This window comes from Oryctolagus cuniculus, chromosome 7 (genome assembly GCF_051225735.1).
Source record: "Oryctolagus cuniculus isolate XC-2025 breed Fujian yellow rabbit chromosome 7, ASM5122573v1, whole genome shotgun sequence".
NCBI classification, from domain to species: Eukaryota; Metazoa; Chordata; class Mammalia; order Lagomorpha; family Leporidae; genus Oryctolagus; species Oryctolagus cuniculus.
In genome coordinates, this window is record NC_142873.1 from 42,998,086 (window position 1) to 43,019,193 (window position 21,108).

The 21,108-nt window shown below is 53.8% G+C and overlaps 1 protein-coding gene across 1 annotated transcript in view; it reads left to right on the forward strand.

Moving 5' to 3' along the window:
* The window catches only part of SMG5 (SMG5 nonsense mediated mRNA decay factor), a 31,545-nt gene that overhangs the window by 1,748 nt on the left and 8,689 nt on the right, over positions 1 to 21,108 (forward strand). Inside the window, exons 2-13 of the mRNA XM_051858553.3 lie at positions 2,508 to 2,606; positions 3,735 to 3,858; positions 4,218 to 4,374; positions 6,330 to 6,419; positions 7,299 to 7,388; positions 7,991 to 8,069; positions 16,252 to 16,377; positions 16,464 to 16,532; positions 17,008 to 17,216; positions 18,188 to 18,325; positions 18,452 to 19,051; positions 20,360 to 20,535. Coding sequence (XP_051714513.1) covers positions 2,508 to 2,606; positions 3,735 to 3,858; positions 4,218 to 4,374; positions 6,330 to 6,419; positions 7,299 to 7,388; positions 7,991 to 8,069; positions 16,252 to 16,377; positions 16,464 to 16,532; positions 17,008 to 17,216; positions 18,188 to 18,325; positions 18,452 to 19,051; positions 20,360 to 20,535 — 1,957 coding nt within the window. The remainder of the gene's footprint in view (positions 1 to 2,507; positions 2,607 to 3,734; positions 3,859 to 4,217; positions 4,375 to 6,329; positions 6,420 to 7,298; positions 7,389 to 7,990; positions 8,070 to 16,251; positions 16,378 to 16,463; positions 16,533 to 17,007; positions 17,217 to 18,187; positions 18,326 to 18,451; positions 19,052 to 20,359; positions 20,536 to 21,108) is intronic.

Genomic DNA, 21,108 nt, shown 5'->3' on the forward strand with positions numbered 1-21,108 from the left:
GATTTCTCTGTCTAAAATGAGTGGTGTTAGACTGTGGGTCTGTTACTGTGAACTTCAGCAAGTCTGGGGGACTCCTACCCCGAGCAGTTTGTAGGTAGGACGTCCTGAAGTGGTGCACGCCTGTCAGAAGAAAAGGAAGCAGAAGAGATGCTGGAAGGGACACGAGCACGGTTCATTTATTATGTCCGTTACCTAGTTGTTTGTTTTCTAAAGCATTTTACATCTTTGACATTGTGCTAGGCAGGAGGTTATAGTGAGGAAGGAGACAAAAGTTAAGTTTTTATTCTAAAGGAGATACAGTTTAAGAGCTCAGTTTGACAGAGGATACAGAAATAATGGTGAGTGCCCTCAGATTGAAGGGTTTGTGGTTAGAACTTCCCAGAGTAGTGGTTATTAGCCTTTTTTGGGTTTATCATAAAAATACACACACTCCCACTGAAGTTCAAAGCCCTGCCCTCGGGACCAAGCTGACATGGAGCAAATGACTGATGCTGCCCTGGCCCTCACGGCCAGGCTGGCTGGCAGGGCCGTGGGGAGCTGAGCTCTCCAGGGGGCTTGCAAGAAGGCTGTGATGCCATCCCATGCTCCTGGCCACATAGGGCAGCTCTGAGTGGTGTGCTTCGCCTGAGCCCCCTCTGCCCCCAGGTGCCAGCCTGCTGTGCGCCACTTTCCCGGGAGCACAGCCAGGTTTGTCCTGGGATTCGGCGCTCCCTGTTACTTGGCTGCTTTTTCGCCTGTTCTCCCAGCTGCTGCCTGGCGTCCTTGCCCACCTCTGGGACGTCTGGGCTCTCCATTGTGGAGTTCCCATGGCTGTTCTTAGCTGTGGCTGAGTCTCCCATTCGGTCTTATGGCAGGAAGCTTGGAGACTAACGCTTTTTGAACTATTGCTTTGTGCCAGCCACTGTCACAAGTGCTTTATGTATTAGGTAACGTAATCCTTACAAGGCAGCTGATAATAATACTCCCATTTTACAGTTGGGCAGACTGTGACATAAGGAGATGAGATATTTTTCCTAGAGTCACATCGCTGGCTAGAGTAGAGCTAGGATTTGAACCCAGGCAGTGTGGTTCCTAGTCTGCTGTCTTAACCACTTTGCTAAACAAACAGCTCCTTCAGCAGAATCCAGGAGCATTTACAGCTGAGCAACTCAGTAGCCCCCTCTACTTGCCCATACCCCATAATTCCAAAGCAGAATTTTTTTTTAAATATTTTTTTTTATGTATTTGAAAGGCAGAGAGGTAGAGGCGGAGAGATAAAGAGAAGGAGAGAGAAGACTTCCATTTGTTGGCTCAACACAACCACCAGAGCTGAGCTGGAGCCAGGAGCTTCTTCCTGGTCTCCCATGCAGGTGCAGGGGCCCAAGCACTTCGACCTTCTTCCACTGCTTTCCTAGGCCGTGGCAGAGAGCTGGATCAGAAGTGGAGCAGCTGGGACTTGAACCAGTGTCCATATAGGATGCCGGCACTGCAGGCTGCGGCTCTACCCACTATGTCATAGTGTCTGCCCCCCAAAGAAGCATTTTATGCTAAGAATGCCTTTCTTGTATGTCAGAAGTATTAGCCCTCTTATAGCATAATAATATTCATTCATTCATTCATGTTTATTGAATGCTCACTGTATTCCAAGCTTGCCTATCAGTTATTTCATTTCATCCTTACAACAGTCCTCTGAGGTAGCTGCTGCTAAAATCTCCATTTTATTAACATAGTAACTGAAGCTTTATTTATTTATTTATTTATTTATTTTTGAACAGTTATTTTATTTGGAAGGCAGAGTTACAGAGAGAGAGGGAGAGACAGAGAGAGATCTTCCATCCACAGGTTCACTCCCCAAATGGTCTCAACCACTGGAGCTGGGCCAGGCTGAAGCCAGGATCCTGGAGCTTCCTCTAGGTCTCCTGGATGGGTACAGGAGCCCAAGCACTTGGGCCATCTTCTGCTGCTTTCCCCAGGCCATAGCAGAGAGCTGGATCAGAAGTGGAGCAGCCAGGACTTGAACCAGTGCCCATATGGGATGCCAGCATTGCAGACAGCAGCTTAACCTGCTGTGCCACAGCACCGGGCCCTAACTGAAACTTTGAAAGTTTAGATAATTTGCCCAAGTCCCAGTTTGTAAGACACGGCAGTGTTCAGACCCTAGATTTCCGGCCTGTCGTCCCAGCCTGCGCTCGTTGCATCGGGAGAGCCTACCGGGGTGTGATTGCTGTCTGGGGCAGGGTAACTTTTTGTTGTGGTGGGCTGACCTGTGTGTTGTGCAGCGTCTAGCAGCACCCACTGGTGACAGGCAGACGTGTGGCCATCATTGCCCGAGGCCCCCGGTGGGGGTGCTGCTCTGTCAGGATGGAGAATGTGTTTGTCTTGTTTTGTACAGAGCTCGGCCATAGCCTTTCCTCGTTTCCCCACCGCTCACTCTCTGACTTTTCCTCCAGAGTCCTTGTCCCAGTCTTCTAGGAGGACCGTGGACCGTGCACACCTCTCAGGGGCTGTTTGCCTGTATTTTCCTGCAGGGCTGTGGTGGAGGCTGTGCATCGACTTGATCTCATCCTTTGCAACAAAACCGCTTATCAAGAAGTGTTCAAGCCGGAGAACATTAGCCTGAGGAACAAGTAAGCCAAGGCTGCAGCACAGAGCCTCACTGGTTCCCTGCCCGTGTGCCCCAGACACGCTGCCTCTCCCCTCCCCTCACAGTAACCTTGGCAGATGGTAAAGGCCCCGACCCTCCTCGGAAAGGAGACAGGGACCGCTCACTCCTTGTGCAGCGTCCACCTCCGACACGCTGGTGGCACATGGATGGCATTTGAGACAGAGGAGCTGGCCACCCTGCATCACGAAAGGAAACACAGAGGGGAGAAAAGGCAGATAAGGGGTCCAGTGGTTAGGGCTCCAGTTGGGATGTCGGGTCCCGTGTTAGAGTGCCTGGGTTTGATCCCTGACTCTGGCTCCTGACTCAGCTTCTTGCTGACATGGTCCCTGGGAGGTAGTGGTGATGACTTGGGTGGTTCTTGCCACCCACATGAGAGAGGCCTGGGTTGAGGTCCTGGCTGCTAGCTTCAGCCTGGCCCAGTCCAGGCAGTTGTAGGCATCTAGGAAGTAAACAGTAGATGGAGGCATTCTTTTTCTCTGTGCCTGTCAAATAATTTTTTTGTTTGTTGTTTCAAAAGGCAGAGAAAGAGAGCAAAGGGTACACAGGGAAAATGAAGTGGTTTTTTGTTGTTGTTGTTTTTGTTTTTGTTTTAAGATTTATTTATTTATTTTGAAACAGTTACAGAGAGAGAGAGGTCTTCCATCTGCTGGTTCACTCCCCAGTTGGCAGCAATGGCCAGTGCTGGGCCAGGCAGAAGCCAGGAGCTTCTTCTGGATCCTCCTTGTGGGTGGCAGGGCCCCAGGTAGTTGGGCCATCATCCACTACTTTCCCAGGCCATTAGCAGGGAGCTGGATTGGAAGTGGAACAGCCAGGACTCAAACCAGCACCCGTATGGGATGCCAGTGTCACAGGAGACAGCTTTACCTGCTGTGCCACAATGCTGGGGCATTAAAACTCTCACTGCTTTCTCCTTGTCTTTCGGGGCTCCTGCTGCCTTCCTAGACGTCTTTTGTCCCGGGGCACACTGACCCTGGATGCCTTCTGGGACACAGAGATGTTGGTGGAGTGTGGCACGTGCCTCCTTGCCCTCGGTTCTCGTGTCCACACCAGGGGCTGGGCATCTCTCTCATGCTCCCTCATACGCTCCCAGGCTGCGTGAGCTCTGCGTCAAGCTTATGTTCCTGCACCCAGTGGACTATGGGAGGAAGGCTGAGGAGCTTCTGTGGAGAAAGGTGTACTATGAAGTTATCCAGCTTATCAAGACTAACAAAAAGGTAAGGCGAGGTCCAGGTCCTAGAGCTTGGGAAGTAGGTTCTTCATGCCTCTCTCTAAACGGGGCGCTGAGGGAGAGGAGAGCTGGGGATTTAGGTCCAGAGCATGGTTGGAGGTAGGGGGATTGAGAAAAAGGTGACACAGAGGAGGACAGGAGGCGGTCAGAATTAGGATCGGAGAAGGAGGGGAGCCTGGTCCCACGTGGGGCAGCCAGATCTGCAGGGGTGGGCAGAGCATGTGAGTGAGGGGAGGTGCGGAATACAGCGCAGAGCCAGGACGGTAAGGTGACTCTCTCAGTGAGGTAAACAGTGGGACCATGAGCTCATCGCTTAGCCAGTCCTCTCCCTGTCCCCGCCTCCAGCACATCCACAGCCGGAGCACTTTGGAATGTGCCTACAGGACTCACCTGGTCGCTGGCATTGGCTTCTACCAGCATCTCCTTCTCTACATCCAGTCCCACTACCAGCTCGAACTGCAGTGCTGCATCGACTGGACCCACGTCACCGACCCCCTCATAGGTCAGTGAGAGCCGCCCTGTGGACTCGAGGAGGAGGTTCTCATGCCTCAACCCCTGACCTTCTTAGCCCTCAGGGTTCTTGTAGCTGGAGACCCAGGAGCCAAGTTTGTGGACTGACGCAGAGGCAGGGGGAGATAAGAGGATCCGGAGCAGGTCAGCACTGGAAGATGCCAGAGATAACATTGCTGTTCTCCCAGTTGAGTTTGGCCAGACTCTTGAAGTCTTTTGACTTTTCAGTTGTTTCCCAGTATTTGATGATGAAAGTATTGAAATCTTCAGAAACGCTGGGAAAACTATGGACAGTCTTTAGAGCTGGTGCAGATCCCTTTCCAGCCAACCGAGGTGCTGGCAGCTACAGCTTTACCTCCTTTTCCGGCTGCTGATTTTCTCTTCAGTTGAGCTGCCCTTTAGAGCCCCTTCCTCCCATGTTCCTTGCTCTCTGTGCCCCCTTCCCTCCCCTGTAGCCATGCCCCCAGCCCTCACCAGGACAGACATCCTGTGTTAGGGAAGGAAGTGTGTGGTTGCCACCATGTGGCACCCCTTTCCGGTCAGCAGCAGAAGCCCTGTGCTGAATGCACTTGGAAGCAGTGTTTAACAAAGCAGGGGCTGGCATTGTGGTGCAGAGGGTTAAGCTGCCACCTAGGATGGTGGCATCCCTTGTCAGGGCACCATTCAAGTCCTGGCTGCCCAGCTTCCAATCCAGCTCCCTGCTAATGTGCCAGGGCCCCTGCCACCCATGTGGGAGACCTGAATGGAGTTCATTTTCTCCCTTCTGCCAACTACAGATCATCTCTAGGAAGTTGCAAAGGGCACTGCCCGCCCCCTCCCCGGCAGAGGGGTTATAGGTTGGTCTGTTGCAGCCAGGTTACTTGTTGAGTCCTGGCTGTGCCGCTTACCAGCTGTGTGACGTTGGTTCTCCCAACTGTGAAATGGGAATATTAAGAGTAACTCCTGGCCGGCGCCGCGGCTCACTAGGCTAATCCTCCACCTAGCGGCGCCGGCACACCGGGTTCTAGTCCCGGTCGGGGCGCCGGATTCTGTCCCGGTTGCCCCTCTTCCAGGCCAGCTCTCTGCTGTGGCCAGGGAGTGCAGTGGAGGATGGCCCAAGTGCTTGGGCCCTGCACCCCATGGGAGACCAGGAGAAGCACCTGGCTCCTGGCTTCGGATCAGCACGGTGCGCTGGCTGCAGCGGCCATTGGAGGGTGAACCAACGTCAAAAGGAAGACCTTTCTCTCTGTCTCTCTCACTGTCCACTCTGCCTGTCAAAAAAAAAAAAAAAAAAAGAGTAACTCCTCCGTGGGGTCGCTGTGTGGGTGAGTTAAGTTGCCTCTGGAGAGCACCCAGAGTGGGATCTGGTCTGTGGGAAACTGCCTCCCAGAGAGCTCCAGTTCTCTCAGCTGCAGCTAGCAGGCTGCGTGGCTGAGGGGAGAGATGCCAGCCCAGGCGTCTGGGCCTTGGCCATTCCCAGTCCTCGGCAAGGCAGGCTTGCTGGTCTCTCAGACTCTCCAGTAGGCATTTTCCCTCTGTGGACCTCCGCTAGACTGAGGCCAGGGGCATTTGCCTTGGCCTCGTTCACATTCTGTTCTTCCTGGACAACTTAGTTCTCCGTCTTCGCCTGAACTTTGTCCCTTTTCATCTAGGTAGCGCCTACCCAGGTACGTGTCCGTCCTGACACTTGCGTGTCGTGGCTCCCTGCTTTCTGGAAAGCCTCCTGTGGGGAGCTTTCAGGTGATCTTCCCAGGGTGCTGTTCCAGGCTGAACAGTTCCTGCCTGTCTCGGGCATGAGTCCTGTGGGCCCTTGTGTCTCCCTGTGTCCGGGATGAGTGTCTCCTGTGCCCTGGAAGACAGTGTCCCACACTGGCTGTGGATTCTTGAGCTCCTTGCTCTCCCTAGGAGAGGTGTTTTCCACAGGTAGAAAGGCGAGGAATGGCGCCTAACTCCCTCTTTCTCTCGCAGGATGCAAGAAGCCAGTGTCTGCCTCAGGGAAGGAGATGGACTGGGCGCAGATGGCGTGCCACCGATGTCTGGTGTACCTGGGAGATCTGTGTAAGAGCTGCACTGTCACTTTGTTCAGGGCTACAGGACAGGCTACTTCATGCTGCCACCACCCTTTCTTTAGGAGTGGTTTGGGCTCTGGTAACTTTTCCCTGTGGTCTGCTGATAGACTTCTGTGAGTGAGAGACAGTCGTGAATGTGGGGAGAAGGGAAATGTGTTTGAGCTTTGAGAAAGGTTAAGTCTGTTTCAGTAGCAGATTAGGAAGATTCTGATGTACCTTTCTTCTTGGAGGGTTTCTTTTATTCTTGTGGACTCCTAGAACAGGAAGTTCAGTAGGCCAGGAGTTGAAGTTGGTCACTGGATGGGGAGGCTTACCTGCCTGACAGACGTCGCTAAGGGCTGAGAAGTGCTTTCTTGCTCTACAGTCCCGACTCTCCGTTCCTCCTTAGGGTGCTGCTGCGTGGCTGCTGGGCCTGGGCTTCTGTTGCCCTCAGGCTCCTTTCCCACTTCCAGCCACTTCTGGACCCGTCATGGGCAGGGTGTCCATGTCACACAGAGCAGCTTGTCATTAGCAAAGTCCAGAACCAAGTGGTTATGTTGCAGGGCCAAATAGCAGAGGTCTTGGCCAGCGAGTATATGTGCCGTAGCCCCCTTCATTAGGAAGAAATCATCAGGAGGAGCCTGTTTACTTTTCAAACACTAAGTATTCTTACATTTTGAAGCTACTAGCAAGGAAGAGGGAGTTGAACAGTTTGCTCATAGCCGTGCAGATTTGGGACTGTGCCAGGGGCCCAGCACCGTGCCTCCTAGTCAGGTACCTTCCTCCCAGGCTCTTGTTACAGCTGCTCAGAGCGCATTCCCAGTGGAAGGGGGAGGGTTTCCTGAAACACGGACTCATCACATTTTCCTTCCTCCTCTCTTTGGCACAGCGCGATATCAGAATGAATTGGCTGGTGTAGACACTGAGCTGCTAGCTGAGAGGTTTTACTACCAAGCTCTGTCAGTGGCTCCCCAGATTGGTAAGTAGACTCCGACTTGGGCTTCATTTTCCAAGAGGCAGATGAGGCTGTTGAGCTGGCAGGCAGGTCCTACCTCCTGCAGGCCGCCCACCCCCGGGTCTCTCCGGCTTCTCTCTGGTGGTACATCCTCCCCTTGTATCCCAGGCTCGGGAGGTGGTGGAAGGGGAGAGAGCAGGAGAGACAGAAGGGAAGGAAGAGAGAAGTTGGCTTGCTGGCCTCGAGAGTCTCTGGAGAAAGGGGAGACTGTGCTTCAGCTGCCCACAGAGGAGGTGCGGCGAGGAAGGGATGTGGCTCTGAGACAGGAGAGAGGGGGATTGGCCTGTGGAAGGAACACCGAGGTCAGCATCCGGGCTGGGATGGAGGAGCGAGCTCTGGAAGCTGCCAGTGCAGGGACCCCCTGGCACACCCGGCAGGAGCCGGCGGGTAGGCAGCGAGGAGTGCTCGCTCAGTCATCTCCTGGAGGAGCGAGGTGAAGCGGTTCCCTCAACACAGCTGTTCTCCCAAGCGCTCTGATGCTTAGCTTGCTCTTAGCTTACAGTTGGGCCTGGCAGCTCTGAACCAGGCTTGTGGCCTCAGACTGTGTGAATTCTCTTTCTCTGCAGGAATGCCCTTCAACCAGCTGGGCACGCTTGCAGGCAGCAAGTACTATAACGTAGAAGCCATGTATTGCTACCTGCGCTGGTGAGTGTTTTGCTCTTTCCCTAGCCCTGCTTTCAAGTGTCTGTCACTCCTGCTTTGGTTTCTGTCCTCTCTTCCTCCCTTTGCCGGCTCCTGGCTGACATAGGTAGAAGCATGTAAGATGGAGGGGTCCCTTCACTTGGGGAGACCCTGACATAGCCCTGTTGCTTTCCACGTGACTTCGTCAGCACTTGCATAGCTAAGACAGCTGTCCGCTGTCAGGCAGGATATAGCATTGCCATTTCCTGAAGAAAGATATAAACTTGATATAGTTGATCAAACATTTCCGGAGTGGCCACTGACAAGTAGTCTATAACTTCAGTATCTTTTGTTGTTGTTGTTGTTGTTAAAGATTTATTTACTTGAAATGCAGAGTTATAGAGAGGGAGGGGGAGAGACTTCCTCTGCTGGTTCACTCCCCAAATGACCCAGTGGCCAGAGCTGGGCCAGGCTAAAGCCAAGAACCTGGAACTCCAACTGAGTCTCCCATGTGGGTGACAGGAACCCAAGTACTTGGGCCATTTTCCACTGCCTTCCCACGTGCATTAGCAGGGAGCTGGATTGGAAGCAGAGCAGCTGGGACTTGAAAAGGTGTTCATACAGGATGCTGGCGTTGCAGGCAGTGGCTTAACCCATGAAATGGCTTCACCCTGAGATGGGCCACACTGAAGCCAGAAGTCAGGAACTCTATACAGTCTCCCTGTGAGTAGCAGGGACCCAACCACTGAGGCCATCACTGGCTGCCTCCCAGAGTTTGCATCAGCAGGAAGCTGGAATCAGGAGCAAAGACGGAATCCAGACCCAGCTGGTCAGATATGGATGTAGGTTTTCCAAGTAGCCAAGCCAAATGCCTGCAGGCTTCAGTGTCTCAGCGTGCTGACACAGGCCAGCACTGGGGTACAGCAGGTTAAACTCCCTCCTGCGGCACTGGAGTCCTCTGTGAGCGCCAGTTGGAGTCCTAGCTGCCCCACTTGTGATCCAGCTCCCTGTGAACACATGTTGGAAAGCCGTAGCCAGATGGCCTGAGTGCTTGGGCTCCTGCCATCCATGTGGGAGACCCAAAGGGAGTTCCAGGCTCCTGGCTACAACCCGCCCTGGCCCTAGCTGTTGCAGCCACTTGGGGAATGGACCAGTGAATGGACGGTCTCTCTCTGTAATTCTTGCCTTTCAAGTAAAATAATTTTTTTAAAGATTTTATCTATTTGTTTGATAGGTAGAGTTATAGAGAGAGAGGCAGAGGCATAGAGAGAGAGGTCTTCCATCTGCTGGCTCACTCCCTAGATGGCCACCACGGCTGGAGCTGTGCCAATCTGAAGCCAGGAGCCAGGAGCTTCCTCCAGGTCTCCCACATGGGTGCAGGGGCCCAAGGACTTAGGCCATCCACCACTGCTTTCCCAGGCCATAGCAGAGAGCTGGATCAGAAGTGGTGCCCATATGGGATGCTGGCACTGCAGGCAGCAGTTTTACCTGTTACACCACAGCACTGGCCCCATAACTTAATTTTTGAAAAAAGATTTATTTTAGGGGTCGATGTAGTGGGTAAAGCCACCGCCTGCAGTGCCAGCATCCCATATGGGTGCCGGTTCAAGTCCCGGCTGTTCCACTTCCAGTCCAGCTCTCTGCTTTGGCCTGGGAAGTCAGTGGAATATGGCCCAAATTCTTGGGCCCCTGCACCCATGTGGGAGATCCGGAGGAAGCTCTTGGCTCTTGGTTTCTGATTGACACAGCTCCGGCAGTTGCAGCCATTTGGGGAGTGAACCAGTAGATGGAAGAACTCTCTCTTCCTCTGCCTCTCTGTAACTCTGCCTTTTAAATAAAATGAATCTTTTTTTTTTTAATATTAAAAAAAAGATTTATTTATTTATTTTTGGAAGATTTACATGGAGAGAGTGAGAGACAGAGATCTTTTTTTAAAAATATTTATTTCTTTTGTGAGGTATAATTACAGGCAGAGAGAGGGAGAGACAGAGAGAGGACTTACATCCACTAGTTCACTCCCCAAATAACCACAATGGCCGAAACTGGGTCAATCTGAAGCCAGGAGCTTCTTCCAAGTCTCCCATATGGGTGCAGGGGCCCAAACATTTGGGCCATCTTCCATTGCTTTCCCAGGCCACAGCAGAGAGCTGAATCGGAATAGGAACAGCCAGGACGTGAACTGGTGTCCTTGTGGGATTCCGGCGCCACAGGCGGAGTCTTAGCCCACTATGCCATAGCACTGGCTGTCAAGTAAATTCATTTTTAAAAAATGTGCTGACACAGCCTGGAAGGACCAGTTTAGCAGTAGGGTGGGTCATTGCTTTCCTAGGTCTGATCCCCAGCTCTTAGAGTAGAAACAAATGTTTCAGGTTACTCAGAGTTCACTAGTTTGGAGCACACATTTTAAAAAAGATTTATTTTATTGGGGCTGGCACAGTTTAGCCAATAAAGCTGCCACCTGCAGTATCAGCATCCCATATGGGCACCGGTTCCAGTCCCGACTGCTCCACTTCCGATCCAGCCCTCTTCTATGCCTGGGAAAGCAGCAGAAGGTGACCCAAGAGCTTGGGCCCTCTACACCCATGTAGGAGACCTGGAAGAAGCTCCTGGTTCCTGGCTCCTGGCTTCGGATCGGCCCAGCTTCGGCCATTTAGGGAGTGAACCAGCAGATGGAAGACCTCTCTCTGCCTGAGCCTCTGCCTCTCTAACTCTGCTTTTGAAAGATTTACAGGGAGAAAGGGAGAGACAGAGAGAATCTTTTTTTAAAAAAATATTTTATTTTTTTATTTTGAGAGGTAGAGTTACAGAGAGAGGGAGAGACAGAGCAGACTTCCATTCACTAGTTCATGCTCCAAATGGCTGCAGTGGCTGAAGCTGGGCCGATCAGAAGCCAGGAGCTTCTTCTAGGTCTCCCACTGGCACCCATATGGGATGCTGGAGTCACAGGCAGAGGCTTTAGCCCACTACACCACGGTGCCAGCCCCGAGAGATATCTTCCATCTGCTGGTTCTCTCCCCAGATGGCTGCAACAGCCAGTGCTAAGCCAGTCCAAAGCCAGGAGCCAGAAGCTTCTTCCAGTCTCCCATGGCATGTGGCAGGGGCCATCTTCTGCTGCTTTTTCCAGGCCATTAGCAAGGAGCTGGATAGGAAATGGAGCAGCTGGAACACAAACCAGCATCTATATGAGATGTTGGTGTTGTAGGTGACGGCTTTACCCACTGCCACAATGCTGGCCCTTCAAATAATGCATCTTTAAAAAAAAAAAAAAGTTGAGCCGGCGCCGTGGCTCAATAGGCTAATCCTCCACCTTGCGGCGCCGGCACACCGGGTTCTAGTCCCGGTTGGGGCGCCGGATTCTGTCCCGGTTGCCCCTCTTCCAGGCCAGCTCTCTGCTATGGCCAGGGAGTGCAGTGGAGGATGGCCCAGGTGCTTGGGCCCTGCACCCCATGGGAGACCAGGAAAAGCACCTGGATCCTGGCTCCTGCCATCGGATCAGCACGGTGCGCCGGCTGCAGCGGCGGCCATTGGAGGGTGAACCAACGGCAAAAGGAAGACCTTTCTCTCCCTGTCTCTCTCTCTCACTGTCCACTCTGCCTGTCAAAAAAAAAATAAAATAAAAAATAAAAATAAAAAAAAAAAAGTTGATTAGTCTCAGGTTACTGTGTAACTGTAAACAAATGCATGTGAGATTGATAAAACCAGAGAGCTGTCACTGAGTTACGAGGAGCTGCCCGGAAAGCTCACTTGTGACGTAATCAGAAGCCAGAGCCCCAGTGTTCTCAGAAGAGATGGCGTGCTGAGCTGGCCTGCGAGCACAGGGACAGGGTGCTCTTCAGAGCCTAAGTGGTTGAGTGCCACCCTGTATTCACATCATAAAGGAGTCACATACCTCATTCTACTTTAAAATTCCCTTTGCTGTGTTCCTTTATTTACCTACCTGGTCCAGGAAATCTGTTCCCTCTGCTATCAAAGTGTTAGCCCTCCTGTTCCTATAAGGCTGCTCATTCTATTTTTGTTTGTTTTTGATTTAGCTTTTTTTTTTTTTTAAGATTTATTTTATTTATTTGAAAGAGTTACAGAGAGAGGTAGAGACAGAGAGAGAGGTCTTCCATCTGCTGGTTCACTCCCCAGATGGCTGCAACGGCCAGAGCTGCACCAATCCGAAGCCAGGAGCCAGGAGCCTCCTCCAGGTCTCCCATGTGGGTGCAGGGGCCCAAGGACTTGGGCCATCCTCCACTGCTATTCCAGGCCATAGTAGAGAGCTGGATCGGAAGTGGAGCAGCTGGGACTAGAACCGGCGCCCATATAGGATGCCAGCGCTACAGGCCAGGCATTAGCGCCGGCCCCTGATTTTGCTTTTTAAAGATTTGTTTATTTGAGAGCCGGCGCCGTGGCTCAATAGACTAATCCTCCACCATGCGGCGCCGGCACACCGGGTTCTAGTCCCGGTCGGGGCGCCGGATTCTGTCCCGGATGCCCCTCTTCCAGGCCAGCTCTCTGCTATGGCCAGGGAGTGCAGTGGAGGATGGCCCAGGTGCTTGGGCCCTGCACCCCATGGGAGACCAGGAAAAGCACCTGGCTCCTGGCTCCTGCCATCGGATCAGCGCGGTGCGCCGGCTGCAGCGGCGGCCATTGGAGGGTGATCCAACGGCAAAGGAAGACCTTTCTCTCTCTGTCTCTCTCTCTCACTGTCCACTCTGCCTGTCAAAAAAAAAAAAAAAAAAAAAAAAAAAAAAAAAAAAAGATTTGTTTATTTGAAAGGCAGAGTTACAGAGAAGCAGAGGCAAGGAGATCTTCCATCTACTGGTTCACTTCCCAAATGGCTGCAACAGCCAGGGCTGAGCTAGACTGAAGCTGGGAGACAGCAACTTCTTCCACGTTTCCCACATGGGTGCAGGGGACCAAGCGCTTGTGCCATCTTCCGTTGCTTTTCCAGACGCATCAGCAGGGAGCTGGATTGGAAGTGGAGCAGCCAAGACTCCCAGCTTGCACCCATATGGGGTGCTGGCGTCGCAGGCAGCAGCTTTACCTGCCATGCCACAATTTGAACCCCGTAGGTCACTTCTTTTTTTTATTTTTTTTGACAGGCAGAGTGGACAGTGAGAGAGACAGAGAGAAAGGTCTTCCTTTGCCGTTGGTTCACCCTCCAATGGCTGCCGCGGCCGGTGCGCTGCGGCCGGCGCACCACGCTGATCCGATGGCAGGAGCCAGGAGCCAGGTGTTTTTCCTGGTCTCCCATGGGGTGCAGGGCCCAAGCACTTGGGCCATCCTCCACTGCACTCCCTGGCCACAGCAGAGAGCTGGCCTGGAGGAGGGGCAACCAGGACAGAATCCGGCGCCCCGATCAGGACTAGAACCTGGTGTGCCGGCACCACAAGGCGGAGGATTAGCCCAGTGAGCCGCGGCGCCGGCCCCCCGTAGGTCACTTCTAAAAGAGAGTCAAATATTTCCAAGTTTGGGAGCTGCCCACTTGAGGACTTGCTCTGTGCTGGAACAGTTCTGTCTCATAGTTGTGGGTTAGGGCAGGGCTTGAGTGGGTGGTGTGGTTCCTCTCCCAGTGGCACTGTCTAGGGCCAGTCATTGGACTTAGCTGGTCTGGAGGTCTGTTACATCTGGTGAGTTGGGCCATCTGGGCTTCTCCATGTGATTACTTCCTTTGCATGTACTTCTCAGGTTAACAGTAGTGGTTCAGGGTTCCAACAGTGGACGGTATGATCTAGGAGACCTTGGAATTAGGATCTTGCAGTTTCCTCAAGCTTGGGCTTGGACCCAAGCAGTCACCTGTATGGTATGGTATTGGTAAAAGCCCTTGTGCAGGCCGGTGCCACAGCTCACTAGGCTAATCCTCCGCCTGCGGCGCCGGCACCCCAGGTTCTGTCCCGGTTGCTCCTCTTCCAGTCCAGCAGCCAGTCCAGCTCTCTGCTGTGGCCCGGGAGTGCAGTGGAGGATGGCCCAAGTTCTTGGGCCCTGCACCCGCATGGGAGACCAGGAGAAGCACCTGGCTCCTGGCTTTGGATCAGCGTGGTGTGCCGGCCACAGCGGCCGTTGGAGGGTGAACCAACGGAAAAGGAAGACCTTTCTGTCTCTCTCTCTCACTGTCCACTCTGCCTGTCAAAAACAAAACAAACAAACAAACTAAAAAAGCCCTTGCACAAACTTTCCTCTCTACCACAGTATGTTTTTCTTTTCTTTAAGATTTATTTATTTATTTGAAAGTCAGAGTTACACACAGAGAGGCGAGGCAGAGAGAGAGGGAGAAAGAGGTCTTCCATCTGATGGTTCATTCCCCAGATGGCCGCAATGGCCAGAGCTGCACTGATCTGAAGCCAGGAGCTTCTTCCAAATTTCCCACGAGAGTACAGGGGCCCAAGGATTTGGGCCATCCTCTACTGCTTTCCCAGGCCATAGCAGAGAGCTGGATTGGAAGTGGAGCAGCAGGGACTTGAACTGGTGCCCATTTGAGATACCGGCACTGCAGGCTTTACCTGCTATGCCACAGCTCCGGCCCCAATATGTTTTTCTTCTTCTTTAAGATTTAATTGAAAGTCAGAGTTATACAGAGAGAGGAAGAGACAGAGAGAGAGAGAGAGATCTTTCATCTGCTGGTTCACTCCCCAAATAGCTGCAATGGCTGGGGCTGGGCCAGGCCGAAACCAGGAGTCGGGAGCTTCTTCCAGGTCTCCCACATGGGTACAGGGGCCCAAGCACTTGGCCATCCTCCGCTGCCTTCCCAGGTGCATTAGCAGGGAGCTGGATTAGAAGTGGAGTAGCCTGGTTTTGAACCAGGGATGCTGGTGTCGCAGGCAGCAGCTTTTCCCACTATGCCACAATGTTGGCCCCTTACAGTCGCTTTTAATCATTACAACGTTTTGGGGAGTGGGTATTTGACCTAGCAGGTAAAATGCCTGTGTTCATCCCACAAGGAGAACCTGGGTTCAACATTTGCCTTCAGCTCCTGACTCCAGCTTCCTGCTAATGCAGAGCCTCGGAAGTGGCAGTGATGGCTCAAGTAGTTGGGTCCCTGCCATCCATACGAGAGACCTGGATTGAGTTCCTGACTCCTGGCCTCAGCCTAGCCCGCCCTAGCCCAGGCCTTTGGGAGCATTTAAGAGAGTGAATCAGCAGATAGGAACTTTCTCTGTGTCTGACTCTCAAAAAAATTTTTTTTAATTGTTTTTGATAAAAAATACACTCACAGTCATGTAGCCTTGAGGTTCCTGGTTTTATGGTGAGACACTTGGGTCACTTGGCGTATCAGCTTGTGCCCTTGGGCAACATGGTCCTTCCACAGGCTCTCCTTTCTCTTTTGGAAGTGTGGACCATGGCAGGCCTGGGCCAGGCCAGACTGAAGCCAGGAGCCTGGAACTCCATCTGGGTCTCCCACATGGGGAGCAGGGACCCAAGTCCTTGGGTCCTTTTCTGCTGCCTTCTCAGGTGTATTGGCCTGGAACTGGGTCTGAGGTGGAGCACCCAGGGCTCAAACTGGCACTCTGATACGGGATACTGCACTGCAACATTGGGCCCTATTATTATTTATTCTCATGACAGACAGACAGATGCAGACTGAGGGAGCTTCCATCTGCTGGTTCACTCCCCAAATGCCCACAATGGCCAGAGCTGGACCAGGCAGATGCTAGCAGTCTGACACTCAGTTTGGGTTTCCCATGTGGGTGGCAGAGTGCCAAATACTTGTGCCATCTGCTGCTTCCCAGCAGAGTGTATATTACCCAGGAAGCTGGAATCAAAAGCAAAGACAGAACTCAAACCTAGGCACTCTGATAGGGGATGTGAGTGTCCCAGGTGGCATTTGAACTGCATCAAACCCCCATTTGTGTTTGGACGGGTGTTGGGAAGATTATCTGAGAAGTGCATGTAAGTGTGCTTGCACATAGTGGGTGCTTGTTCAAGTCCACCTGCTGCATGCTTAAAAACAGATGAAGAAAAATGTATTTACTAAGTTAACTCTGTGACAGAGTAGAACTGGTTGTCCCTTTCTTAGTATAGAGGGGAGAGCTGTCATCTCTGCCCCTGATTGGTTGGAAGTCACATGTGTGTATTTTATCAGGCAAAGTAGCTGGTGAGGCTCTCACCCTGCTTACGTACAAGGAGGCGAGGCAGGGGACAGCTTCTCTTTACCAGGGGTGCTTTTCCCGAAAGTCCCAGCAGAGTGACAGGGCTCAGTAGCTCACTGCCGTCTCTCCTTCAGCATCCAGTCGGAAGTGTCCTTTGAAGGAGCCTATGGGAACCTCAAGCGGCTGTATGACAAGGCAGCCAAAATGTACCACCAGCTGAAGAAGTGTGAGACCCGGAAACTGTCCCCCAGCAGGAAGCGGTGAGTGAGGCCTGTGGCGGGGAGGGTGTTTCTCGGGTGCTGCAGTAGGGCCACTGAGCACCTACTTTGGGCGCCTCTCGTTTCAGCGGTAAGGACATCAAGAGGCTGCTGGTGAACTTCATGTACCTGCAGAGCCTCCTGCAGCCCAAGAGCAGGTGAGTGGAAGAGAGCGAGAGTAAGGAGTGGGTCATGTGATCCCCTGCTCTGGCGAGAGTAAGGAGTGGGTCATGTGATCCCCTGCTCTGGTGGTTTCTTTACAGAGGGGCCCTGAAAGCAGGGCCTGCTGAATTCTGTCCCCTCTGGGAACTCCCCAGCCAGTAGCTCCTTTCTTGGCCTCCCTCACTGTTTGCCCAAGGGTTCTGTGTCCATCTTCCTCCTCCTAGCAGCTCATCCTCGGGCACCCACTGGGTGGTTGATGTTGAAGAAGCAGTGACTAAATGGGAGCCCCAGCCACACCCCTTCCCAGGTTGTTGATCTGCTTTGGAGGTCAGCCCAGCTGCGCTCCCCGCCACTGTCTTTGAAGTCTCTCCGAAGGCGTCCATAGTCTTTTCTCTGAATCTTGTATTCCCAACTGGTTGCTTCCCCCAGCCTCCCTCACTGACCTTCCTGGTTCCTCCTGCCCTTCCGTAGCTCCGTGGACTCAGAGCTGACCTCGCTTTGCCAGTCGGTCCTGGAAGACTTCAACCTCTGTCTCTTCTACCTGCCCTCCTCGCCCAACCTCAGCCTGGCCAGTGAGGACGAGGAGGAGTACGAGAGTGGATATGCCTTCCTCCCGGACCTTCTCATCTTTCAGATGGTCATCATCTGCCTTATGGGGGTGCACAGCTTGAAGCGAGCAGGTAACCTCGCCCAGGCCGGCTGTTCTCCCCCACTGGCCCCTAGGATCCTCATCCCCGGTCTGCAGTTCTGTATTCATAAACTTCCTTCCACCAGCAGCCTCGGCACTACCTGTGTCACGTTTTGGCCACAGGAGCCCACCCTGAAGGAGCTCCTGGTGAATGAGCAAAGGCAGCAGCATGTTCCGTCCATTTCCTCCTTGTCCACCGCACCCTCCCCCTGCCTGGCCCCCAATACACACAGCCTTGGTCAAGGGTCAGGGATCGTAGCTGATGATCCAGACAGAATTCAGGGTGGAACTTAGGCGGTTCTGGAAGCCTTCCTGGCAGGAGTGTATGTCAGGCAAGATTGGAAGAAAGGGAAGAAGGGGCAGGGCTGGACATGAAGGTGCCTGGGTTTGGAGAGGAGCCTCAGCGCCAAGGAGGGTGAGCTGGGAGCAGGGCACATGGTTACATGAGGAAGCCTTGGGGGAGGGGACTGTACGTTCCATGATACAGAAACCCATGAATTTTTTTCCCTAAGAGTTACTTATTTATTTGAAAGAGTTACAGAGAGGCAGAGGCAGAGAGAGAGTGAGGTCTTCCATCATTCCCCAGATGGCTACCATGGCCAGAGCTGGACTGATCCAAAGCCAGGAGCCAGGAGCTTCTCCAAGTCTCCCACACAGGTGCAGGGGCCCAAAGACTTGGGTCATCTTCTACTGCTTTGCCAGGCCATAGCAGAGAGCTGGATCAGAAGTAGAGGAGCCGGGATTCTAACCGGTGCCCATCTGGGATGCTGGCACTGCAGACTGGAGCTTTAGCCACTGCACCACAGCGCCAGTCCCTATTGAAATCTTTTTTATCTTAGCAGAAGCTTTGAGGGGTAGTTGGATCCCTGTAAGAACTGAGAACTGGTGAAATGGGGCTGACATTGATGGTGCCTATTCCTTATCAGGGCCCTAGGCCCTAATGCCTGGCTTTCCTGGCTTCAGGATCCAAGCAGTACAGCGCAGCCATTGCCTTCACCTTGGCCCTGTTTTCCCACCTCGTCAATCATGTCAACATACGGCTGCAGGCGGAGCTGGAGGAGGGCGAGAACCCTGTCCCGGCCTTCCAGAGTGATGGCACAGGTGGGAGAATGAGGCGGGGGGTTGGAACTGGAAAAGTGGGCATGGGGCGGTGATGTTGGAGGTCACGGTCCAGCTTGTAGGCTTTGGTCCTTCCCTGGGCTCCACTTTACCTTCTTCTTTCCCCAGATGAACCAGAATCTAAGGAACCCCTGGAAAAAGAAGAGGAGCCAGAACCTGAGCCTCCTTCCCCTGCCCCACAAGCGGAGGAGGGCCGAAAGAGCCGGAAGTTCTCCCGCCTCTCCTGCCTCCGCCGCCGCCGCCACCCACCCAAAGCCGGTGATGACAGTGACCTGAGTGAGGGCTTCGAATCGGATTCAAGCCATGACTCGGCCCGGGCCAGCGAGGGCTCAGACAGTGGCTCTGACAAGAGTCTTGAAGGTGGGGGCACAGCCTTTGATGCTGAGACAGACTCAGAGATGAACAGCCAGGAGTCCCGATCCGACCTGGAAGACATGGAGGATGAGGAGGGGACACGGTCCCCGGCCCCGGAGCCCCCTCGGGCCAGATCAGAGGCTCCCGAGTCCCTCAACGGCCCACTCGGCCCCAGCGAGGCAAGCATTGCCAGCAACCTACAAGCCATGTCCACCCAGATGTTCCAGACCAAGCGCTGCTTCCGCCTGGCGCCCACCTTCAGCAACCTGCTCCTGCAGCCCAGCACCGAAGCGCATGCCTTGGCCAGCCGAGGGCCGTGTGTCAACGGGGATGTGGAGAAGCCTGCAGAGCCAGGTACTGGCCTCTCTCCGCGTCCTGCTCTGGCTTCCCTCCGTGCTGCAGGCCCTCACCTGAGAGGAACCTCCTTCTCTCTGTGAGTGGTGCCTCGCCTCTTCCCTCGCTGCCTTACCTGTGGCCCTTGGCCTCTCAGGGAGCCAGACTTTTTTTCCCTCTTGCTCACTTCTTCATTCCCAGATCCCAACCCGTTTCTTGGTCTTCCTCTTCTCCCACTCCCTCCCGCCTTGTGAGGTCAGGACTGCATGCCCACACGAATGCTGTGCTTGCTCCACCAGGCGCGGGCTGGGCTGTTCTAAGGAGGTGTCTTATTGCACTTTCCCAGCACGCTTGTTGAAGTCATCATCTTTTTTTTTTTTCTAAGATTTATTTCTTTATTTGAAAGGTAGAGTTACAGAGAGAGACAGACAGACAGAAATCTTCTGCTGGTTCACTCCCCAAATGGCTGCAACAGCCAGAGCTGGGCCAGACCAGAGCCAGGAACCAGTAGCCGCTTCTGGGTTTCCCACATGGGTGCAGGGCCCCAAGTGCTTGGGCCATCCTCCGCTGCTCTCCCAGGCCACAGCAGGAGGCTGGATTGGACGTGGAGCAGCTGGGACTCCAGCCAGTGCTCATAGGCAGCGCCGGTGTCACAAGCTGCCTTACCTGCTTCGCCACAGCACCAGCCCTGGGCTGAGACTGAGTAGGCCAGGTGACATTGGCCCCCAGGGGCTCTCCACCTGGGCAGCCTCTGGCCTTGCTCACTCTGGTGTGCTTTGTTTGTTGACTTGTCTGTCTCCCTAGCTAGGCTAGGTGCCCCTTTAGGGCACAAGATAAGTCTGCCTTACCTATTGCTGTGTCCCTAGTGCCTAACACGGTGCCTGGCACGTAGATTAAGACATTTTGAATGAATGGAAGAAATGTGGAAGCTGTTACTCAGGTGAAGTGACCCACCCAGGGTTCTGACTTACAGAGTAGAAGAGCTAGGAGTGGAGAGTGGTTCTTTCAACCTTGTGCCCCCTTGCTTTTCTCTGCTGCCTGTCTGTCTTTCAGCACACAGTAGGCCCTTCCTGACTGATGGAATAGCTGTAGACTAGCATCACAGGTTAGCTTGAGTCGGAAGGAGTCACATCTGAAAGACACCAGGCTGCAGGTGTGAAGCAGGTGGGCCTCACCTGGTGAGCGGAGCAGAGGTCCACAGAATCCCCCACCTCATGTCTGAACTCCTCGGGAGAGCCAGGCAGGGTGGGGTGTGCTGCCTGCAGAGAGCTGAGGCCTTGGCCATGCGCCTGTTGGTTGTCCAGTTCTCTCTCATGTCCTCGTCCCCAGCCTCCGAAGAAGGCTCCGAGTCAGAGGGGAGCGAGTCCAGTGGGCGTTCCTGTCGGAACGAGCGCAGCGTCCAAGAGAAGCTGCAGGTGCTGATGGCCGAAGGCCTGCTTCCCGCCGTGAAGGTCTTCCTGGACTGGCTGCGCACCAACCCCGACCTCATCATCGTGTGTGCGCAGGTGCGGCCTGGGCAGGTCCCGGGGTGTCGGGGGAGGGCATGGGCCTGGCAGGGTGGGGCCTGGGAATGTAGCACCTGCCTGTGCTGGGCACTTTATCATTTTTGTAGGGAAAGGTGAGGTTGTCACAGCGAGAGCTGCTTCTCTGGCTCTGTCTCCCACCTGTGGGCATGAGGCCCAGCCTTGGGGCAGTGTCAGTGCTCACACACACCGAGGGTCCAGGGGAGGGGAGGTATGGGGGGTTCTGGGCACAGATCAGCCCCAGGAGAGCTGGGGAAGCACGTGGTGTGAGGCTGTGGCTGCCTTCTCAGACTCCCGTCTCGAGCCTTTGGTTCCTTTCATTCAGCTGTTTTCTCCCAGCAGCACCTGGCCCTGCTGTGGAAGACCGTGTTCTGCCAGTCACCCCTTTGTCTAGATGCGAGAGTGTGGGTCATGGCAGACAGGCCCCTGGGTGTGTGCTGACTGCGTTGTTAGTCACAGAGGAGGTGCCGGGTCACACCCTGAGAGGTCTGGTGTGGGCGTGTGGCGGGGCTCCGTGGATGAGCAGCCACCACTGCCCGCCTGCACGTGCGGTGA